The sequence below is a fragment of the Terrapene carolina genome, unplaced genomic scaffold, assembly GCF_002925995.2.
Source record: "Terrapene carolina triunguis isolate 2854851 unplaced genomic scaffold, T_m_triunguis-2.0 Scaffold227, whole genome shotgun sequence".
Taxonomy (NCBI): domain Eukaryota; kingdom Metazoa; phylum Chordata; order Testudines; family Emydidae; genus Terrapene; species Terrapene triunguis.
Genome location: NW_020664578.1, coordinates 3,512,934 through 3,537,489, shown reverse-complemented (window position 1 = coordinate 3,537,489; position 24,556 = coordinate 3,512,934). Strand labels below are relative to the sequence as shown.

General features: G+C 40.9%; 1 protein-coding gene across 1 annotated transcript; it reads left to right on the top strand.

The window, feature by feature from the left end:
• Positions 1-480: 480 nt before the first annotated feature.
• Positions 481-22,935, top strand: LOC112106040. Its single transcript, XM_024199078.1, has 5 exons — positions 481-581; positions 5,521-5,540; positions 7,304-7,394; positions 14,467-14,588; positions 19,400-22,935. The coding sequence occupies exons 3-5, from the start codon at positions 7,379-7,381 to the stop codon at positions 20,336-20,338; spliced, it is 1,077 nt and encodes a 358-aa protein (XP_024054846.1). The 5' UTR covers positions 481-581; positions 5,521-5,540; positions 7,304-7,378; the 3' UTR covers positions 20,339-22,935.
• Positions 22,936-24,556: the final 1,621 nt, after the last annotated feature.

Sequence of the window (24,556 nt, the reverse complement as noted above, 5' to 3'; positions counted from 1 at the left end):
TTTTTTTTTTAAGTGAACTTGTTAACAGGTTTTGATATTTATTTACATTGCAGTAGCTCCTACAGACCAAGGTCCTATTTGCTACATGCCATACCGTCACTGTCCCAAAGACCTTACACTCTAAGTAACCGACCACCCAGATTCATATTAGCTTCCTGAAAGAAACTTCTAATTAAATAACTTTCTGTAGAATTGTATTTTCCTAAGCTTAGCCCTTATTTTACCAAGAAATTTAGTTCTTGAATTTTGTTGCTGTGAGGTCTCTGCACTGAGAGATTTTTGACAGCTGTATATAAACCTAAAATGATGTCAAGAGAATTGAAATGCTTTCCCCCATGAACTCAATGCAGAAATGAGTGTGCAAGTGCTAGCACTGCCTGCCTTCTCCGTAAACTGATGCAATTCAACGACAGTAAATAGACAAATCTGGTTCAATCTTGTTAAGTAAAATCGATAGTGGGAGAACAGACAAGAGCTTGGACCTTGCTTTTTTAAAAAGTGGTTAGCTAGATATCTCTTGGAACTAAATTTCTGGCTCAGTCTCTTACTCTCTGATGTAGAAACATTGAGGTCTCCTTCAGGTAAGACTTTAAAAAGCTATTCCCTCTACTTTCCAAGGAGCTAGAGATCCTATTGCTTTGATTTTGAGATTGGTCCAGGATCCTTGACAAAAGTCCCCTGGATACACTTGAGCAAGCTAGTTACCTCCCTTGTTTCTGGCCTAGACAACTGCTTACTCCCTTGATATATTTCTGAAGCACTGAAGGCATTAAATTAGCTTCACAAAATTCTATGTGCCTATTTCCCCAGTGGATTTGTTTTTTGGGGGGAGAGGGTCGATGGTTGGGACTGAGTAAAATATGAGGCTTTTATAATGGTAAAGGGTAGGTGAGTATATCTTGGGTGTGAATTGGTACAGTTTCATAGCCTTGTAAGTCTGCAAAAAAGTAAAAACATTACACTGCGATATGCCAATATATAGAGGTGAAAACTTAACTGTAGTGCACAGTACTTTCCCTTTAGATACAAAAATAACGTGAAGACTTGAGACATTCATGGGGATAGGTGTTCTGAAAATGAGTGCCATGTTTACAGGCTCGTGTGTTGTCCTGACCTGTACTAGCGTGCCTTTCTCTCTACAGTCTAGTAAACCTTAAAAAAAAAAAACAGCTTTTGTCTGCCCTGTTAATTATGCTACAGTTACTGCCTGGATACATTTATGGAAAGTGGAAGGGTTCCTGGGGTAGGGCAGTTATGTCAGTATCAACGGTGCTTTCTCTTAAAGAACAGTTGATTTCTGTTTATACTGTTGCTTATGTATCAGAGGGGTAGCCCTGTTAGTCTGAGTCTGTAAAAAGCAACAGAGGGTCCTGTGGCACCTTTAAGACTAACAGAAGTATTGGGAGCATAAGCTTTCGTGGGTAAGAACCTCACTTCTTCAGATGCAAGTCATCTGAAGAAGTGAGGTTCTTACCCATGAAAGCTTATGCTCCCAATACTTCTGTTAGTCTTAAAGGTGCCACAGGACCCACTGTTGCTTATGTCATCCATTTTGTCACAACCTGCACAAGAGTCCCATGCACATTTTTTCCTCATACTTTCTCTATTTACCTGTTCCCCACTTCCTGCCCCTTCCTCTTTAGTCCTATTCCCTCCCTTGTGTGACTGCTTTATGCCCCATATTTTGCTCTCTCGTGGTCCTTCTCCCCTCCCCCCGCTATGCTTGTGTCTCAGTGCTGTCCTGCATCTCCTCATTGTGTTTCTGTTCCCCACCGGTTCAGTGCACACTGACAAGTGGGACACAACAGCCTCTTTTCAGAGAAGCCTGTGGTGATTAAAATGGGGCGCCCTGCCCCATCCCCTTCACCCAGCCAAGCGCAGGCTGCTTGAGGCAAGAGCTGATTGGCCCCTGAGCGCGGGAAAGCCGTTATCCACGGGTTTTCCCCAATTGAGCTGCAGGGGCTAGGCAGCGACCCGCCGCTGACTGGCTGAAATTTGCCGCAGTTTTCCCCCTCCCCCTCTCCTTCCCCTCCAGCCTCGTGCGCAGCCGGCGCGCGGGGATTAAGCTTTGAAGTGGCACGAGCGCTTCCCCCTCGGCTCCAACGGTCGCTCCCCAGCCCCTCCGCTTCCCGCCCCCGCCCTTTTGCCCCACTGTGGCTCAATGATTTATTTTTGTAGGGGAAGAGGGAGGAGGGGTGAAACTCCCGCCCAGTGCCATAAATTCCACCTTTGAACCACCATTTGCTACATAATGTCCGAAAAATAAAATTAATTCCTGTCAGCTGGTTAATATTTTTCATCCCCCTCCCCCGCCGAAGAGAAACACCCAGCCCCAAACCCTGAACTTTCTCCTCAAATCTAGACTGAAAAATGTGGTTTTTGTAGTGGGCGAGAGAGCTCAAGGATTGTTTTAAATAATCATTTCCCTCATAGATTTAAAAGTTACGTTTAATTTGTCAGTTGCTGCCTGGTTTAACCAAATATAAAAAAAAAGGCAAATTCTGTCAAGTACGGTACACAGTTTACAAAATATCCTCACCACCCCAGATCCGCTCCTTACATGTGAGTTTGTTGCTGGTCTGCTGGGAGATTCTGAGGCCAATCAGGCCATTGCTCCACCTTTCCTCTCAATAAGTACTGGCAAGATGTCATAACTCCCTCATAGGCACATTTGGGCACTATGGCTTTTATCCCCCGTGGGACACGCACCCAATTCTGGTTTCTCTTACTTGCTAGCTGTTTTAATCTCACCCCAGGTAACATTTCACCCATAGGGGTATATTTTAATTTTGATATAAAAAACTACTGAACCAGTCACTGTTGCCAATCCCATACACTCAAAAATTATGAGATTGTCTTGAAAATCATGATTTTTAAAAAGAAAATATATATATATATATATATATATATATATATATATATATATATAATTTGTCTTCTGGTGCTGTAGCCTTTACGGGTAATGTTTTCAATCTTCTCTCTGCAACTGTGAGAGGTAGAAACATACTTTTTTAAAGACAAGCTGAGATTTTCATGTAATCACATGAATTCAGGAGCTGGGGCTTTAAGAAAAGCATCAAATATTGTGAGATTTGTGATAAAGTTGTGAGAACTGGCAACCCCAAAAGCCCCCATGTCCTTACAAGCAAGATGGGTAGCACGTTTTGAGTTTGGCAGCAATCAGTTTGGGGAAGAGATGTTTAAAAGAAAATGGGATATATACCTGGTGTTGCTAAACGCGAGGGTTAAAAAAATCATGAGTCAGGCCACAAAATAATAATTAAATTGGTTTAAAAATAAATTAAAACTAAAACAATGTTGGTTCCTTTTATTTGCCTTCTGGTTTCTGTGAGTTTGGGATGCACTTGGTTCATATTTTCAATTTTTTCTCTATCTATAAGGGCTAGAAACTTTAAATGAAGGTCAAAATTCTTCACTAATCACATGCCTCAAGGAAATGGGGCTTTAAAAAAATATTATGAGAGTTGGCAGCGCTATAAACCCATCTATGAAAGGGGGACCCTGGGCAAAAGCAGGGTCATAAGCAGAGGGCAATCCCATTCTGTTATTGGAGCCTAATCTGACTTCCTTTAATGATAGACTCTCATTGATTTAAATGAGTTTAATTGGGCCCTTGGATATGGGGTAGCTCAGCAAAGAATTGCCTTCCATTTGGTCCTGCTGTTGGAGGTGGTTAGTGTTGCTACCCTGATACTTCAGCGGAACGTGAGGAATGGGGGAATTGAATGAGGACTTGCCTCTTGTGCTGGTCTCAGGATAGATGGTTGTTGTCTACTCCAGGCCTGCTGCCAATAGGGGAGGTGGGGAGTAAGTGAGTTCTGCTGCTGAAAGAAGAGATTGGGCAAGTCTGTGACTTAGAAATCCTGGCAGGGCTCCTAGCAATTGCTTGGAATTAAGTTCCTGCGTCAAGAGCAAAACATCTATCAAATTACATGTATCGTGTGATTGCAATTTGTCATATGGCTAACACAATTCAGTGTTCCATTTATATTAAAATACTCAAAAATGTACGTACATTCATGAGAATGGGAATGGCTCCAGTTCGCTAGTAGGTCAGACTAAAGTGGCTGGGGAGGGAGTTGTGAGAGTGCTGCAGTTCACATGGATCCAATACCCTACTTAATCACAAGAATGAAGCAATCTGGCACAGTAGAGAGAGATGACACCATGTTGTATGCATAGGTTCATGATCTGCATTTGTTGCTCAGTGGCCAGTCACCTAAAAAACTGGGATTTTATTGTGTTGTAGCCTTAATTTACTAGGGCTGATGATTTTGCCTGGACAGTTTTGGACTTTCCATCTTGACCATGTCCCTTTTTAAAAAATAACTGAGATGAGGAAACCCTATCCTCATTCCTCTTAACTCGCCTGCCAAAAATGAGGGAAGATCCAAAAATAAACTTAATGGATATCAGGACAAATCAAAGGAAAACCACATATTACATAAAAGCTGGCAGCTTCTGGCATTGGGGAATGGGAGCCTATCCCTGAAAATGAAATGGATTCAGGTTACATATTTATTTTTGTGTTGGAGAGAAGAGTTACTTTTGCCATTTTTATGTGGTGCTTTAAAACAATATACATGATGTGTTCTAGCATTTACTAGTTCTTCTTTCAACAGTAAAGATAAAGTCAGATTAAAAATTTGCATTTATGCATTGCTGACAGGTGGGTAGCAAAATGAAAGTTACTTGAATCCTACTCTCTGAAGCACTGTCTGACAGCTCACATGCAGAATAGAAGGGTAAGTGGGAGAGGGCCTGTCTCCTGCCATTTAGAGATTAGGATTCTAATTTTTCTGCAGCACACAGATCATACAAGAGTGGAATGTGGGCGGGAAAGATAGGAGGCAGAGAATATTTTGAATGAGATGGGAGTAAAAGTATTTAGAAACAGATTGGGAAAGGAAAAGAATGGTAAGGTAGTGCATTTGAACACAATAATAAAAAATGAACCGGATTGGAAGCAAAATCAAGAGAGTGGTAGAAATGGAACAGATCTAGTGGATAAGGGGGAGACAACCTGAGTGAGGGGTGAGAATTTAACACAGAAAGCAAGAACTGAGTAGGGAAAGAAGGAAACAAATAAGACGTTCAGGAGAACAGTAGACAATGTCAATGCATAGAGTAACCAAAAAGGAGCCGCCAGGATCCTTTTTCAACCAGGCGTTCCCCAACCCGAGGATTAAAACATCAAAGACACATGAAAGTATTTAAGACCACCTAAATGACAGTAAACTATGCAATTGGAAAATTGGTAAAATTAAAGGGAAGATTCCATGTTTTTGAAAATTAATTTTATAACATTGATTATACAATTCAATATATATAATAAAAATGGAGACTGGATTCAGAATCTACAACTGCTGAGTGATTGTATGTTCTAATTAACAAAGGATGGAAATGTTTAAGTATCAAAAGAAAGTATTTGGAAAGAGTGTCAAGTAAGATGTCTCACAAATATCCTTCTAAACTATGCAACTTTCTCTTTTCTCTCAGGTCACAAGAATGCATACCAGGTAAAATCTTTTTTATTATTTATTAGGAAGGCTATATTAAAACATAGTTGTAATCAGAGAAGTGACTATCAAAAACCGGCACCTTCTTACTCTACATTTCTGCTTCTTGTGCACCTTCAATTTCGATCTGTTTACTTAATGGACACTAACAAATTTTAAATACTGTTAGCACTGCAGAGCCAATACAGTTTTATTTGAAAGATCTGTATGCATTGTCAACAGAATCATCTTTTAAATTCTGAGTTTAGGATCTTTTGTACTAGTTAGTGATGATGTAAGGAGGCAGTAATAATGCAGTTGGATTTTCAGGTCACAGTGCCGGTTATAGAAAAATCATTTTGATATATGTACTGAGCACTCTGGAGCTGGTCATACTTGAGGGAGAGTTACAAATGGGACACCACAATGTGATTTTTAGAGTCAATTTTTTGACCAGAGCAGCATTTTTAAGGTATATTCTCCCTATGTAATGAAAGCGATTAAGCAAATCATTAACCAAATGTCATGCTTCAGATGAACTTTGTTTTGCTGAAAGTGTCTTTTTTATTATCTTACATTTTAAAAAGTTAAGTTTAAAAACAAAAGTTTGTTCCTGGATAGAGACCCAGTGTTTCCAGCTGTTGTAAACTTTTAAACAACTATAAGTCCTGCTATATATAACTACTTGATAACACAGCTGAGTGTTGTCTAGTCTTTTGGAAAGAAACTCAAAGGTTTAGGTAAGCTTGTGTGTAGACTGAGTTCTGTGATGCACTTTGTGAGCAAGAATGATGGAACACTTTCCCCATTTTTCAAACTCCACTGAAACTGATGGGGTTTCATGATGGATGAATTTAACCTAGTATCTAGATGCTAGATACTGAAGCACTTTAAACTTTTATTATAGCACTTCATTTAAGTTAACCGATAGGTTCACACACATTTAATAATAATGACTTTATGTTTATATTATAACTCTTATGTATTTTGATTTTAAAATACTTATACAATATCACAGGTAAGTCAGTTACAGCTTCTTTCATCAGAAAGAACCCAAGATACTTTAAAAATGGAGCTGGCATAAATTGTATTCAGGAATTACTTCATCTACTGTTGAAATTCAGCCAGTGTTTAGCAGCATGCAACAATAATACTTAAACTTAGTAAAGGAAGTGGAAAATACCTTCTAAAAATGAAACTGGAAAGGAGAGTTTAGGTAGGCAGAACAGGAGTATCCACATTAGAATTTATTCAGGACATCAGGGTTAACATACTTTAGCATAATTATCATGGGATCTTTAACAACAGTAAATGCTAAGAACTTATTTTACACCTTCTGCATATTTTGCAGTACAGTGCTCTACAACAGAGCATTTGATTAAGCACTGACTCTAAAGAAAGAATACCAGATATTTAAAGACCAATACTACTTCCAGAAGGTTCCTTAGGTTTCTCACATCCAAATTCTGGCTTAGTCCATCCCGGCTTTTACTATGATTCTGTCAGATCTCACAATTACTATTGAATTTAGACTTTTGATAGCATAGGTGCTGGAACCAGGGGTGTTGTGGGTGCTGCAGCACCCCCTGGCATGAAGTGGTTTCCATTATATGTAGGGTTTACAGTTTGGTTCAATGGCTCTCAGCACCCCCACTATAAAAATTGTTCCAGCACCCCTGTTTGATAGTTGTATTTACATTTTCTTTTGAGTGAAACAAACACATTCACTACTGCCTTTAGAAGTGTAAACACAGTATTTCCTGAATCACTTATGTTTTTTAAAGGTCAGATTAACACAGATTGACAGCTTTAAAACTGATTCAGTGAAGTCAAGAAGATCTAAACCTGATATTATCATAATGCCAAAGGAATCAGGTAAAAGTAGATCATATTGCTCTTGTCTGAAACTATCATTTGAATATTTAACGCACCGAAGACTAAAATTGGTAGGAGTGTCTAAATCTGCTTTGTATATGTTTTATCTGCATAAGCACTCTTATTAAGGATAATTCTGTATTGTGTTAGCTTTTTTGTTTTGTTTATTCTATTAACGATTGCTTGGAACTTTGATGCTTCTTAATTAAGGGGAGGTAAATAGCACAGACTAACTCCAAACATAGTACTATTCAAGTTTGGGGCTTCTCTTGTTCTGAGTAGCGACTATTTGTTCTGTGGTGATTCTGAGATGTGGCTAAGGATCAGTTTAGGCTTCTTAATTATATTAAATTACAAAACTGTGTTTTGGTGAATTGATTCAGGACTCCTGAAACCTAGATACAGATTGGCACAATAGTTACGAATTTAAAATGCTTTGAATATTAACCTTACAACCTTCTTGATGTCTTGAGATATTTTGGGCTTTGTGGGAGCCCAGCACAAATGAGACCAGTCTCATTTATGCTAGAGATCTAGCCTGGCACAGAGCAGCTCCACTGTATATGAAGAGGGCAGTACTGTTCAGAAATGGAACTCTGGTTTAGAAACATTATTACATACACTTGTTAATAGAGTAATCTCAATATGAATATAAGCACTGTTACTCAAGAAGTGAAAGGTTGCAAAGACAAATTGTCCCCTGCTGATACTGAGCAAATTGTACCTACTTATGATAGAGCTGTTAGTGTTCTGTCTCTCTTACACTGTGGCAATACTTGTATAACTCATCAGGCCAATAAAGTATTACTGAATTGAAATAAAATTAATTGAATTGATTTTGGTTGCCTGTCTGTGTGATTGGGTTATTACAAATACTGATGGAGGGGAAGTGGAAAAATAAGGGTGAGGTAAGCCTTCTGACAGGAGGAGATGGAACAGCTGGGGAAGATGCCAAGGACAGCCATGGGGTATGAAGGCAGGGGTTCTGGAGGCCCTGCTGTGACGTCTTAATCTAAGGGCTTGTCTTCACTACCCGCCTGGATTGGCGGGTAGAAATCGATCTCTCGGGGATCGAATTATCGCGTCTCGTCGGGACGCGACAATCAATCCCCGAATCGATGCGTGTACTCCACCAGCCCAGGTAGGAGTAAGCGCCGTCGATGGGGGAGCCGAGGCGGTCGATTTGTCGCCGTCCTCACAGCGGGGTAGGAGTAAGCGCCTAAGGCTAGGTCTACACTGGGGGGGATTGATTTAAGATATGCAAATTCAGCTGAATTCGACATATCCGATCCGACTTACCCCGCTGTGAGGTGACTTACCCCGCTGGGCTGGTGTAGTACGCGCGTCGATTCGGGGATCGATTGTCGCGTCCCGACGAGATGCGATAATTCGATCCCCAAGAGATCAATTTCTATCCGCCGATCCAGGCGGGTAGTGAAGACAAGCCCTTAGTCTGTAAATCCGGACTGCAGCTTTTATCTAATACAGTCTAAGGGTATGTCTACACTATGAAATTAGGTCGAATTTATAGAAGCCGGTTTTATAGAAATCATTTTTATACAGTCGATTGTGTGTGTCCCCACATAAAATGCTCTAAGTGCATTAAGTCGGCGGACCGCGTCTACAGTACAGAGGCTAGCCTCGACTTCCGGAGCGTTGCACTGTGGGTAGCTATCCTGCAGTCTCCGCCGGCCATTGGAATTCTGGGTTGAGATCTCAATGCCTGATGAGGCAAAAACAGTGTCGCGGGGGATTCTGGGTACATGTCGTCAGGTCCCCCCCCCCCCGTGAGAGCAACGGCAGACAATCGTTTCGCGCCTTTTTTCCTGGGTTACCTGTGCAGATGACATACCACGGCAAGCATGGAGCCTGCTCAGCTCAGCTCACCGTCACCATATGTCATCTGGGTGCCGGCAGACGTGGGACTGCATTGCTATACAGCAGCAGCTCCTTGCCTTTTGGCAGTAGATGGTGTATTATGATTGGTATCCATCATCGTCATATTCCTCAGTGAGTTCGGTCAGAGGCGCCTGGGCAGTCATGTTTTGTCTCCTGGAGACTCAGTCCTGCCGGCAGTCCTATTGCACCGTCTTGACGATGATGGCAAGCAATCGTAATGCAGCATCTTCTGCCAAGCACCCAGAAGATGATGATGGCTATCAGTCATGCTGCACCGTCTGCTGCCAGCCTAAGATGTAAAAGATAGATGGACCAGATTTGTTCTGTATTCATTTGCTTCCCCCTCCCTCCGTGAAATCAACGGCCTGCTAAACCCAGGGTTTTGAGTTCAATCTTTGGGGGGGCCATTCTGTGTGACAGTTGTTTGTGTTTCTCCCTGATGCACAGCCACCTTTGTTGATTTTAATTCCCTGTAAGCCATGTCGTCACTCGCCCCTCCCTCCCGCAGTCAGACAATAGTTTCGCGCCTTTTTTCAGCCCAGACACCATAGCACTGGGATCATGGAGCCCGCTCAGATCACCACGGCAATTATGAGCACTATGAACACCATGCGCATTGTCCTGGAGTATATGCAGAGCCAGAACATGCCAAAGCAAAACCAGGCGAGGAGGCGATTGCAGCACGGCGACAAGAGTGATGAAGAAATTGACATGGACATAGACCTCTCACAAAGTACGGGCCCCAGCAATGTGCAAATCATGGTGTTACTGGGGCAGGTTGATGCCGTGGAATGCCGATTCTGGGCCCGGGAAACAAGCACAGACTGGTGGGACCGCATCATGTTGCAGGTGTGGGACGATTCCCAGTGGCTGCGAAACTTTCGCATGTGTAAGGGCACTTTCATGGAACTTTGTGACTTGCTTTCCCCTGCCCTGAAGCGCCAGAATACCAGGATGAGAGCAGCCCTCACAGTTGAGAAGCGAGTGGTGATAGCCCTGTGGAAGCTTGCAACGCCAGACAGCTACCAGTCAGTCGGGAATCAATTTGGAGTGGGCAAATCTACTGTGGGAGCTGCTGTGATCCAAGTAATCAACGCAATCAAAGACCTGCTGATATCTAGGGTAGTGACTCTGGGAAACGTGCAGGTCATAGTGTATGGCTTTGCTGCATTGGGATTCCCTAACTGTGGTGGGGCAATAGACGGAACCCATATCCCTATCTTGTCACTGGAGCACCAAGCCACCGAGTACATAAACCGAAAAGAGTACTTTTCAATGCTGCTGCAAGCCCTGGTGGATCACAAGGGACGTTTCACTAACATCAACGTGGGATGGCCGGGAAAGGTACATGCTGCTCGCGTCTTCAGGAATTCTGGTCTATTTCAAAAGCTGGAGGAAGGGACTTTCTTCCCGGACCAGAAAATAACCGTTGGGGATATTGAAATGCCTATAGTTATCCTTGGGGACCCAGCCTACCCCTTAATGCCATGGCTCATGAAGCCGTACACAGGCAGCCTGGACAGTAGTCAGGACCTGTTCAACTATAGGCTGAGCAAGTGCAGAATGGTGGTAGAATGTGCATTTGGACGTTTAAAAGCGCGCTAGCGCAGTTTACTGACTCGGATAGACCTCAGCGAAGCCAATATCCCCATTGTTATTGCTGCTTGCTGTGCGCTGTGAAAGTAAGGGGGAGACATTTATGGTGGGGTGGGAGGTTGAGGCAAATCGCCTGGCCGCTGATTATGCGCAGCCAGACACCAGGACGGTTAGAAGAGTACAGCAGGGCGCGGTGCACATCAGAGAAGCTTTGAAAACCAGTTTTGTGACTGGCCAGGCTATGGTGTGAAACTTCTGTTTGTTTCTCCTTGATGAACCCCCCCCCAGGTTCACTCTACTTTCCTGTAAGCTAACCACCCTCCCCTCCCCCCTTCGAGCACTGCTTGCAGAGGCAATAAAGTCATTGTTACTTCACATTCATGCATTCTTTATTAATTCATCACACAACTAAGGGGATAACTGCCAAGGTAGCCCGGGAGGGGTGGGGGAGGAGTGAAGGACAAGGACACACTGCAGTTTAAAACTTTAAAACTTTAACTCTTATTGAAGGCCAGCCTTCTGATGCTTGGGCAATCATCTGGGGTGGAGTGGCTGGGTGGCCAGAGGCCCCCCCACCACGTTCTTGGGCGTCTGGGTGAGGAGGCTATGGAACTTGGGGAGGAGGGCTATTGGTTACACAGGGGCTGTAGCGGCGGTCTCTGCTCCTGCTGCCTTTCCTGCAGCTCAACCATACGCTGGAGCATATCAGTTTGATGCTCCAGCAGCCGGAGCATCAACTCTTGCCTTCTGTCAGCAAGCTGACGCCACCTATCCTCTTCAGCCCGCCACTTGCTCTCTTCAGCCCGCGATTCAGCCCGCCACCTCTCCTCTCGTTCATATTGTGCTTTTCTGCACTCTGACATTGACTGCCTCCACGCATTCTGCTGTGCTCTGTCAGCATGGGAGGACATCTGGAGCTCCAAGAACATATCATCCCAAGTCTGCCGTTTTCTCCTTCTAATCTTCACTAGCCTCTGCGAAGGAGAAACATTTGCAGCTGGTGGAGGAGAAGGGAGAGGTGGTTAAAAAAGACACATTTTAGAGAACAATGGGTACACTCTTTCACGTTAAATTTTGCTGTTCACATTACACAGCACATGTGCTTTTGTTACAAGGCCGCATTTTTCCTCTTATATTGAGGGCCTGCCGGTTTGGTGTGAGAGATCACTCACGCAGTGCCAGGCAACAGAATTCGGCTTGCAGGCAGCCATGGTAAGCCATAGTCTTTTGGCTTTTTTAACCTTCATAATATGTGGGAATGGTTTCAAACAGCAGCGTCCTCATTTCCCATACCACGCACCCGTTGGGTTGGCCATTTACAATGGGTTTGCAATGTAAAAGGAGGGGCTGCGGTTTCCGGGTTAACATGCAGCACAAACCCAACTAACCCCCCTCCCCCTGCCACACCCAATTCTCTGGGATGATCACTTCACCCCTCCCCCCCACCACGTGGCTAACAGCGGGGAACATTTCTGTTCAGCTGAGCAGGAACGGGCACCTCTGAATGTCCCCTTAATAAAATCACCCCATTTCAACCAGGTGACCGTGAATGATATCACTCTCCTGAGGATAACAAAGAGAGATAAGGAATGGATGTTGTCTGCATGCCAGCAAACACCGGGACCATACGCTGCCATGCTTTGTTATGCAATGATTCCAGACTACGTACTACTGGCCTGGCGTGGTAAAGTGTCCTACCATGGCGGACGGGATAAGACAGCCCTCCCCAGAAACCTTTTGCAAAGGCTTTGGGAGTACATGAAGGAGAGCTTTCTGGAGATGTCCCTGGAGGATTTCCGCTCCATCCCCATACACGTTAACAGACTTTTCCAGTAGCTGTACTGGCCGCGATTGCCAGGGCAAATTAATCATTAATCATTAAACACACTTGCTTTTAAATCATGTGTAATATTTACAAAGGTACACTCACCAGAGGTCCCTTGTGCACTCTCAGGATCTGGGAGCACGCCTTGGGTGAGATCGGGGGTTACTTGTTCCAGGTCCAGGGTGATAAACATATCCTGGCTGTTGGGGAAACCGGTTTCTCTGCTTCCTTGCTGTGAGCTATCTTCATTGTCTTCATCATCATCTTCCTCATACCCCGAACCCGCTTCCCTGTTGCATGCTTCTCCATTGATGGAGTCAAAGCACACGGTTGGGGTAGTGGTGACTGCACCCCCTAGCATGGCATGCAGCTCCGCATAGAAGCGCATGTCTGCGGCTCTGCCCCGGACCTTCTGTTTGCCTCTCTGGCTTTGTGGTAGGCTTACCTTAGCTCCTTAATTTTCACGCGGCACTGCTGTGCGTCCCTGTTATGGCCTCTGTCCTTCATGGCCTTTGAGACTTTTTCTAATATTTTGCCATTTCGTTTACTGCTACGGAGTTCAGCTAGCACTGATTCGTCTCCCCATATGGCGAGCAGATCCCGTACCTCCCGTTCGGTCCATGCTGGAGCTCTTTTGCGATCCTGGGACTCCATGGTTACCTGTGCTGATGAGCTCTGTGTGGTCACCTGTGCTCTCCACGCTGGGCAAACAGGAAATGAAATTCAAAAGTTCGCGGGGCTTTTCCTGTCTACCTGGTCAGTGCATCTGAGTTGAGAGTGCTGTCCAGAGCGGTCACAATGAAGCACTCTGGGATAGCTCCTGGAGGCCAATACCGTCGAATTCCGTCCACACTACCCCAAATCCGACCCGGAAAGGCTGATTTCAGCGCTAATCCCCTCGTCGGAGGTGGAGTAAAGAAACCGGTTTAAAGGGCCCTTTAAGTCGAAAAAAAGGGCTTCGTCGTGTGGACATGTCCAGGCTTAATTCAATTTAACGCTGCTAAATTCGACCTAAACTCGTAGTGTAGACCAGGCCTAAATTGGCTTCATTGCAGCAAAATGCCTTCTCTATCTGTAGTAAATAAAATGCTTTCCTTACATTATCATAAAATGCATTCATCATCAAATGTATTCGTTGTCAATACCGTGGCATAAATGGAAGTAGTTATGGAATAAGCTGTACTTTATTGTGTAAATGTTAAATTAAACACATATCCTATACTAATTAGTTTTACGTTTCTAATTTCTAGCAATATTAAACCAGAGGGGCACAAAGAAATGTTATAAAATCAGTGTACATGAAAAACAATATATATTTTTAAATGCTTCTAATTTTATTAAACCTATTCAATGGAATCACATAAAGCTTTCACAAAAATTAAAATATTTGATCCCATTAAAAAGCACTGTGAGTTTGGGAAGTAATATTTTTTTTCCCTACAGAACTGATTAAATAAATTCACACTTTAACTATATTTTTCAAGATTTCTTTTACTATGGAGTCACGACTAGCATCTTCATAATATATATAAAATGAGGTTAAGGTATCTAATTGACTCTGCATGGTTCTGAACCCCTTTGTAATGTCCTCCTTTTATCCAGCCCATTTTAAAACATATAAAATGTTCAGATGTATTCTAAACAAATATACTTTATCAAATAATTTCCAAAAATGGAACTCAAGCTATTGTTTGTTTGATATATTTAGTGCATCCCTTTGACAGGTTTTTTTATGATGACTTATTTCAACAGAGGAGGAATTATTGACATCACATATGCACCAGAGCAATGAAGAAATTAATGAAATAATGTCAAAGATTCTGGGAGATTTGGAACCAACAGAAGTAATACCTAGGAAACAGTTACCTTTGAAGGTAAGAATGGAAAGTTAGATACAATTACCAAATACAATATAAAGACTGATCATTCTATTACTTGGACCAAGCATAGAGGACACATTGTGGCTGATTTCCCCCATGTTGTGCAGATGAGGGTTAAGGGTGTGTGAGTAGGGAGGCATAGGCCATGGGCGGTGGATATAACAGGCCAGGGAGCCACTGCTGTGGAACACTGGAGTGGGGTCCTCGGGCCAGCCCGAGGTTGTGGCTGCTTGGTCTGGCCTGGGGCTCCTCCGGTGGTGGGGGTAGGGAAGGGTGGCTCGGGGTTCCAGACGGCCCAGGGCTTCTCTGGCCTTGGGGGGTGGGGGTGGGCAGGGGGCTCAGGGCTCCTGCCGCAGAGAGTGGGGTCTCATGCGGAAGGGGGAGGGCTGCAGGGATAGCCTCCCCATGCCTGGAAACATGCCTTTAATAGAAGATTTGGGGCCAACCACCATTGTTTTTTATTTAGAATTTGTGTTTCTAAAAAATAAACCAGTAAATTTTCTTAAATCCATTCTTCCGCTGGTATCTCTGTTTAGAGGATTTGCACACAGAGCACTATTAGAAGATCTGCACATAAATCCAAAGCTTCAGATACAATAGAGACTCCTATGTTTGGAACTTAAGTGGCTATTCAACTTTTGTGCTGCTCTATTTTGTGTTGCAAATTTGTAAAAACAATGCAAGTATTACTTAAACCTAGTAACATAAAAAATGCAACTAAGCCCCATAAATTTGTGACAAATGAAATACATCATCTATAAGTGATTAATATTGTACATATATTATTGGTTGCACAATAAATCTCTCTATATGAATAATAAATATACAATAATAGTTCTGTAAACAACTTATTCTTAATTAAATTATTTTAATTTATTTTAGTACAATAGCAGCCCCACCCTTCAAATGTGGTATGAAAAAATGTCTATTAAAGAGTTACTTGTTCTAGTGATATAAGATGGTGAGTCTCTGGGTGGGGTTCTGCGACCTGAAACGTGCAGTAGGTCAGACATGATCACAATGGTCCATTTAACATTCCTGTGGTGGGAAGAACACCTCAACAGCCCAACACTGTGGTAATTAATTTCAGAAAGGGGAACTATGCAAAAATGAGGAGGTTAGTTAAACAGAAATTAAAAGGTACAGTGACTAGAGGGAAATCCCTGCAAGCTGCATGGACACTTTTCAAAGACACCATAATAGAGGCCCAATTTAAATGTATACCTCAAATTAAAAAACACAGTAAAAGAACTAAAAAAGAATCACCGTGGCTTAACAGCCATGTAAAAGAAGCAGTGAGAGATAAAAAGGCATCTTTTAAAAAGTGGAAGTCAAATCCAAGTGAGGTGAATAAAAAGGAGCATAAACACTGCCAAATTAAGTGTAAAAATGTAATAAGAAAAGCCAAAAAGGAGTTTGAAGAACAGACGATCGAGATAAAAAAGGAGCACTTAAAGACGATAAAATAATTGCGGAGAAACTAAATGAATTCTTTGCTTCAGTCTTAACGGCTGAGGATGTTAGGGAGACTCCCAGACCTGAGCTGTCCTTTGTAGGTGACAAATCTGAGGAATTGTCACAGATTGAAGTGTCACTAGAAGAGGTTTGGGAATTAATTGATAAACTTAACAGTAACAAGTCACTGGGACCAGATGACATCTACCCAAGAGTTCTGAAAGAACTCAAATGGAAATTGCGGAACTATTAACTAGTATGGTTTGTAACCTGTCCTTTAAATCGGCTTCTGTACCCAATGACTGGAAGATAGCTAATGTAACGCCAATATTTAAAAAGGGCTGTAGAGGTGATCCTGGCAGTTATGGACTGGTAAGTCTAACGTCAGTACCGGGCAAATTAGTTGAAACAATAGTAAAGAATAAAATTGTCACACACATAGAAGAACATAAATTGTTGGGCAAAAGTCAACATGGTTTCTGTAACGGGAAATCATGTCTTACTAATCTATTAGAGTTCGTTGAAGGGGTCAACAAACATGTGGACAAGGGGGATCCAGTGGACATAGTGTACTTAGATTTCCAGAAAGCCTTTGACAAGGTCCTTCACCAAAGTCTCTTATGTAAATTAAGTTGTCATGGGATAAGAGGGAAGATCCTTTCATGGATTGAGAACTAGTTAAAAGACAGGGAACAAAGGGTAGGAATAAATGGTAAATTTTCAGAATGGAGAGGGGTAACTAGTGGTGTTCCCCAAGGGTCAGTCCTAGGACCAATCCTATTCAACTTATTCATAAATGATCTGGAGAAAGGGGTAAACAGTGAGGTGGCAAAGTTTGCAGATGATACTAAACTGCTCAAGATAATTAAGACCAAAGCAGACTGTGAAGAACTTCAAAAAGATCTCAAAAAACTAAGTGATTGGGCAACAAAATGGTAAATGAAATTTAATGTGGATAAATGTAAAGTAATGCACATTGGAAAAAATAACCCCAACTATACATACAATATAATGGAGGCTAATTTAGCTACAACTAATCAGGAAAGAGATCTTGGAGTCATCGTGGATAGTTCTCTGAAGACGTCCACGCACTGTGCAGCGGCAGTCAAAAAAGCAAACAGGATGTTAGGAATAATTTAAAAAGGGATAGAGAATAAGATGGAGACTATCTTATTGCCCTTATATAAATCCATGGTACGCCCACATCTTGAATACTGCGTATAGATGTGGTCTCCTCATCTCAAAAAAGATATACTGGCATTAGAAAAGGTTCAGAGAAGGGCTACTAAAATGATTAGGGGTTTGGAATGGTCCCATATGAGGAGAGATTAAAGAGGCTAGGACTTTTCAGCTTGGAATGGAGATATCCTAACTCCTAGAACTAGAAGGGACCTTGAAAGGTCATTGAGTCCAGCCCCCTGCCTTCACTAGCAGGACTAAGTACTGATTTTTGCTCCAGATCCCTAAGTGGCCCCCTCAAGGATTGAACTCACTATCCTTGGTTTAGCAGCCCAATGCTCAAACCACTGAGCTATCCCTCTCCCCAAGGGAAAAGAGGAGACTAAGGGGGGATATGATAGAGGTATATAAAATCATGAGTGGTGTGGAGAAAGTGAATAAGGAAAAGCTATTTACTTGTTCCCATAATATAAGAACTAGGGGCCACCAAATGAAAGCAGGTTTAAAGCAAATAAAAGGAAGTTCTTCTTCACACAACAAAGAGTCCTGTGGCACCTTAAAGACTAACAGATGTATTGGAGCATAAGCTTTCGTGGGTGACAAAGTGGGTATTCACCCACGAAAGCTTATGCTCCAATACATCTGTTAATCTTTAAGGTGCCGCAGAACTCTTTGTTGCTTTTTACAGATCCAGACTAACACGGCTACCCCTCTGATACTTCTTCACACAGCACACAGTCAACCTGTGGAACTCTTTGCCTGAGGAGGTTGTGAAGGCTAGGACTATAACAGGGTTTAAAAGAGAACTAGATAAATTCATGGCGGTTAAGTCCATTAATGGCTATTAGCCAGGACGGGTAAGGAATGGTGTCCCTAGCCTCTGTTTGTCAGAGGGTGGAGATGGATGCCAGGAGAGAGATCACTTGATCATTACCTGTTAGGTTCACTCCCTCTGGGGTGTCTGGCATTGGCCACTGTTGGTAGAGAGGATACTGGGCTGGATGGAGCTTTGGTCTGACCCAGTATGGCCGTTCTTATGTAATGTTCTTTTGACCTTAAAGTCTATGAGTCTATAACTATGGACTTAAGAGCCTGAGGACCTTACTTGCCTTGTTGAAATCAGAGCAAATTCCTAATCAATGACCATCTATTATAGCTGAACTAATGTAAACCTCAAATGTAGATAAGGAAAACTCCTATGTGTACTAGGGGAGCTTCCCTTCAGTTTCAGGTAGGAGTATGCGCCACTGGTGCAAATCATAGCTTTCCTTGTCTAGAGTCAGGGTTTGCAACAGTGCAGCTGCACTGATAGCTAACTAATGATTGCTGCAAGCAGGATAAATTCTCAATGTAGACAAGGTCTGATTCTCCACTTCCTTGTATCTTGTGTAGTCATTTACAATGTGCAAACTGAATGAAAGTAAGGTGTAAAATGCTGCCACTCTGATTTTGGTGATATTTTATACTCAATTTGCACATGTATAAATGACTACACAAGCATCAATGTGAAGAATTAATATGTATATATTAAATTTAGTCTGTAGCTTGCAGACTGCTTATACAATTAAGATAGGCCTCCCCTTGTATTTTTAAATCAACATTATGTGTTTTCTTAAAGCATTTGAACAAAAAAAATCCCAAAACACTTCAGAAACCAGGCAATAGTGTGTTTGTATGGGAAAACAAAACAAAAAAGCATAATTAACCTGTGGTACTCATTACTACAAGCTATCATTGTGGCTAAGAGTATAGCAGGATTCAAAAATGGAATAGGGACATTTACATGAATAATGAGAACATCTACAGTTACATAAGTTAAGTTTTTTTTGTACAATTATAAACCTTCATGCTTCAGCTTATAAACCGACCACTAATTTATGGATGTCAGGATGCAGCTTCTCCTGTTATTCCTAACCTTCTGCAGTTGTTCCAAACTGTTCATTGTGGGATTTCTTGTTCATTTCTCTGGTAACAGCCACTGTCAAAGACAGGATACTGGACTAGGTGGAAAAGTCCAGTATGACAATTTCTAGGTACCTTACAGATGTAAATAGGTAGTCTGTGACTTGCAGCAGATAGCAGATCTATCTATCTATCTATCTATCTAAATTACACACACACATGCACTATGGAGCATACTAAAATTTATTATATTATTTTTTCTTTTTTAGAATCTTCAGGAGATCATTACTCAGAAAAAGCGAAATACTTACATAGACTCTGATGTTTCACAGAAGATTAGGTGGGCTTCTGAAAAAAGGAGAAGAATACCTTTGGAAAAAAGGAGGAAAAGATTTATTTTAGCAAAGTCAATACTAAGGGCCACAAGAAATGACAGCTGGATTTCCAGAAAATACAATAAAACACAAATATTTATGATAGAAAACAAACAGACCTGTAAAGGCAAAATGCAGGAACAAGATAGGAATATAAAGTTTAGAAATCAGAAACAAACTCCTAAATGTGTCAGAGGATTATATCCCTGTACTGGAAAAGCCAAAAAACAACAAACATTAAAATATACTAAATATATTAAGAACAGAAAAGCTAACTGGAGAAAAAAGAACTCAACAAGTAATGCCAAGAAGGAGCAAATGTTAGTACTGAAGGAAAGAAGAAAAAGAGAAATATACATACAGAAAAGAGTAAAGGTTTTTAAAAATCCAGTAGTTCACGATAACTCATCCAACTATTTGACAGTTTATGTTACGCCAGTTACTGTTCAGAGTAAATTATCAAAAAGACTAAGGAGAAACCTAATTGGTTTTAGAAGAAATACAAGAGAAAGATCTTTGAATAATTTCTTGCAGAAATTTGGTGATTTTCTTAAATACCTTGCAAGACACAGAACAGTTGGTAATGAAAAAGTTACAGGAATTGATATTAGTCTTAAAATAAAAAAATCCCCAAATAAGTCTCATGTTTCCATAGGAACACAAAAACCAAACTTGAAAATTCTAATATTATCAAAAAGTACTGCTCAGCCTCCAGGAATACTGTCCTTCCCAAAACATATGGGAAGAGCAGAAAAGAAAAGAAAGATGTCACACATGAACTCTTGGAAAACTCCTCATTCTGTTTCTTTAAAAAAAACAAAACATAATTCTTAGCATAAATTCAGACTCAATACAGTTAGAGCAAATGAACAGAATAGTGTTTTAAAAACCAAAGGGAACAAAGAAACGGTAAAGCAGATAAAGAAAATAGAAAAGGGAATGGCAGAAAGATCTAGAGGCACAAAATTATAGCTTTTATTCGAAGGTTTAAAAGATAAACAGATGAAAAAAATCAGTTTATAAAATTCACCACAAAATAGTAAATGTAGGATTGATTACTAGAAAATCCCCATTCACAGCAAATTTGGAAGTACCATAATGATGTCAACTCATTTTAAGAGACAGAAGACAAGTAATTGGCACAGAAAGGAAGCAAACACTGCTAGCCTAGTTACTCATTTGAAGCTGTCAGAAACAGTAAAACACATACCAAACAATCCTAACAGCAGATCAAAACAAATGCAACTTGGCCACATGCATGAACTGCTAAGAGAATTAAAGATATTCATTAGTATTTTACTACAGCAGATGCTGAAGCAGGCACAGGAAAATGTTAAACATTTGACCAAAACTTCTGCCAAAACCCCCTCAGAAACTCCTTAACATGCCTCAATTTAAAAAATTCCTGTGAAACACTGACTAAAATCTAAAAGTGTTGAGGTGAAATAAATTCTCATATTGCAAATTGGGAGGAAAAAAGCAAAGTTAAGCTCTATAAAAATATCTTCATCTCAATTTCAGTCTCTAGGGTAGAAGGAAAAGAAACTGAAAAAGAAGTGGATTTGAACTTTTTCTTTTCCTAGAAAAAATCATTAATTTGTTTAATAAAAATTCTTCAAGCTAATGTTATTCAGCCAAAGTGAATTCAAGTATTTTACCACCAAAATAAAATATTAGAAGTTTGTTAGTATTTAATGGTACTTTATTGAAATATGACTTTGTTTAGCTAGACTTTTAAGTTCATATTCAAATATATTGATTCTCTGTGTTCATTCACATGAGTGTGTTATATCAAGCATATACAGTAGCTGAAGTTACTTTGGATAAACAGTAAGCAAGTCCATTAAAATAACATCGCATAAGTGCAGACTCTAAAAGGGTTGATTGCCCTTTGGGCTCTATTCCAATATTTTCACTTGCATATCCTTGACTTTCTTTTTGTCTTTGTAACTTCTACACAGTTCAGTGGGCCAAATTCTGGCACTGCAAAATAGCCAGCCTCCAGAAAACCCACAGCCAGCAATAGGAGCACAGGGCAGAAGTTGGCTGTACTTATTCTAGTCTCTTACAGTCACAATCAGAAAGTGGTTTCCCCACAGACTTTCCATGACTAGAGCTGCAGAAGGGGCTTTATATATGATGTGATCTAATAGTCAGGGGATATGATTGAGATGTCTATCCATGTATGCTCACTGATGTGGTCATGCCTTCCACTCATAGCCCCTCTGCAAATTATTCCCATCTTGTCTAGAAATAGACTGTCAGAAGGAACTGTATCTGGGGTTGATTTTGGCTGGAATACACCTTTACATTAATGCTAAACTTCAAGGGACAATAAGTGAAATAATTACTCTTAATATTAACATAGTGAAATAATTAATACTATATTAAGTCAAAGTACACAATCACATGCACAATGTTAATTCTTGAAATCAAGAGGGTCAGTTAGTCCTCAGCAGATGGGCCACTTTAAAAAATGATGGGTCATACGCTGAATATTCATTCAAATTTTCTTCCAAAGATAGTGTTGAATGGAATTCAGCTTTAACGAATCATCTTACCAACATGCTGAGAACTTGCTATCATGGAGCAGCTACTAGTCTTTGTTGAAAACACTATCAAATGTAATATAGTCTTTTAACACTAACCTATCAGGCCAGTCTGAGTTGTAAAGATCTGTGCTGGAATTCCTTTCTCTGGGTTTTCCCCCATTTTTTTCTTCCTTTTTTAAAATTCTGCTTTAGAGGATAAAACTATAGCATATATAAAAAGAGATGTATTGTAACTAACCTTAGACTAGTTTCAGACTTGGAGCTTTCATAGTTAGCTAATTAGAATTAATTGCATCTTTTAGTGCATATGTCATACACTCTACGGGACACTCTATACTACTGATATAAACTGTGTTGAAGGTCAGGGCCGAACCATGATGTGGCTCTGAGGCAGTAATCTCCATGAAGATCCCCTTGTAGGGTATCACCACTATCTGTGTGGAGGGGCTGGGGAGACTATGGACTCAGTGCACAAATCTAGTGGTTCCCAGAGAATCCGTGATAGGCCCTGATCATCCGTTCAGAGGCCCAATGCCTATGAGCCCGTACTCTCAGCAGCTTCCTTCATAGTTTGGCTTTATTGGGGCCTCTCTACTACAGACCCACACTGGCCACAGTTTCCTCTTGAAATTCCATTGGAGCTTCACTGGGTGCAGAATATTTGTGGGTAAAATATTTGTGTCCTGCTTCTGGCCTGTCTACCCTGCCCTGTATTTTCTTTAGCAGTGTTAAAATAGATATTCTTTATTTTGTACAAACTTTTATATTTCCCTTGTGTATTTCAGTGTACCTTTTATCTTGTGCGTTCCTTGTAAAATAATTGTTTATATCTTATATTGTATTTTCTACTGTACATTTATATAAAAATGTCTTTCATTATCCTTTAGAAAATATTTTTGTTGTATTGGTTGCAAAAGCCAACCATCTGCTATTTATAAAACAGTCATTTGTAAAGTTTCTCTGTTTTAGTACAGTTAACAAGAAAATAGAGTGGGCATAGGAAAAAAATGTAACTATGGGGAATATCTTGCCATTGATTTTTATGCAAAACCCATCACTATGTTGAAGAAAAGTTCTGCATGCAAGATGGTGGGCAGGATGGTATAATAATCAATATTTTTCTTGTTCAGAATGCTTTATAAACATCAGTCCTGATAATACCTAGGTCAATAAACGTTGCAAACATCATTTTACAGAAGGGAAATATTAAGTAGACTTGCCCAAGTGAATAAGAAGATTTACAGAAACCCACAGTAGAAGTAATTGTCAAGGCAGGGATTGGAAATCAGAAAGTCCTGGCCCCAGGCCTCTGTTCCCATCATTAAACCATACCTCTTTGACAGCTGATATTATTAAATATGTTGCTTAATAGTGTAAATTGTTATTAAAGGCCCAATCCTGAATTTTTCACACAGGGAAAAGTCTCACTGAAGTCAAATTCAGCTTTCCTTCTGTAAGGAGTGCAGGATTGGACTGTAATACTGTTACTGTGATCACATTACACCGTGTTAACCAGAAGTCAAATGCCAACAAAATTTATTGTTTTTTTCTAAAGGAGTTTAAGTGCTGTGAAATCAGTTCCTAATATCAAGACTCCAGTTACATGATAGTAATTTCCAGTTTAGTACTTTCAATTATTTTTAATTGCATATTACAAAGAGCCATATTCTGTATAACAAGGTGTTTGGCAGGATGTCTACCCCCTTTCCCTTGTGCCTTAAAATACAGCAATAGCTTGTGAAAGTCCTAGCTATTTGCTATCTGATTGGTGAGTAAGAGATTTAGTTATTTAAAATATGCACAAAAATACAGAATAAAGGGGAGATTTTCAAAGTCATATACGGCACATAGGCACCAACTTCCACTGAAAGTAAATAGAAGTTGGGCACCTAACTCCCGTTTGTGCCTTTGAAAATCTCCCCCTAAATGTTAAAATATCTTATCTTTACAATATTCTAAAACTTCTAATCAAACCTTAGGCCAGATTTCCCCAGTGTAGAAAACCTGTGGAAGGGGGCCACGAAAGAAGGAACATGAATGGTTTCTTGCCTTACTGGAACTTCCTGTCCATGGGTGTGAAGCTTCTTCTTTGAGTACTGTCCATATGGGTGCTCCGCTGTAGGTGTAGAGTCCCTGTGCCTGGAATTGGAGCTCTTTGATTGCAGTGCCCGTTGTGCCATACATGCGCTCCTCCTCATCTTGTGACATGAGCGGCATCTATTTAGCGCTGTGCGGTCCAAACACCCTCAGTTCCTTCTCAACCACCTTGGTCTGGGACAGAATCCTTAGCAGAGCACTGCGTACATCTTTACTTCCCTTAATAATACTAGTACTTTCATTTCTATTTCCTAGTTAGCAGCTGTTTCCTTTAATTTTTTTCTTCCCTTTACCCCCTCATAAAACATTTTTTTCCCCTTGGCTCTTTCCTCCCTGTTACTTTTAGATTAGTGTAGGTTTCCTTTTCTACACTACCTGTTTCTACCAGGAAGTTCTCCTTACC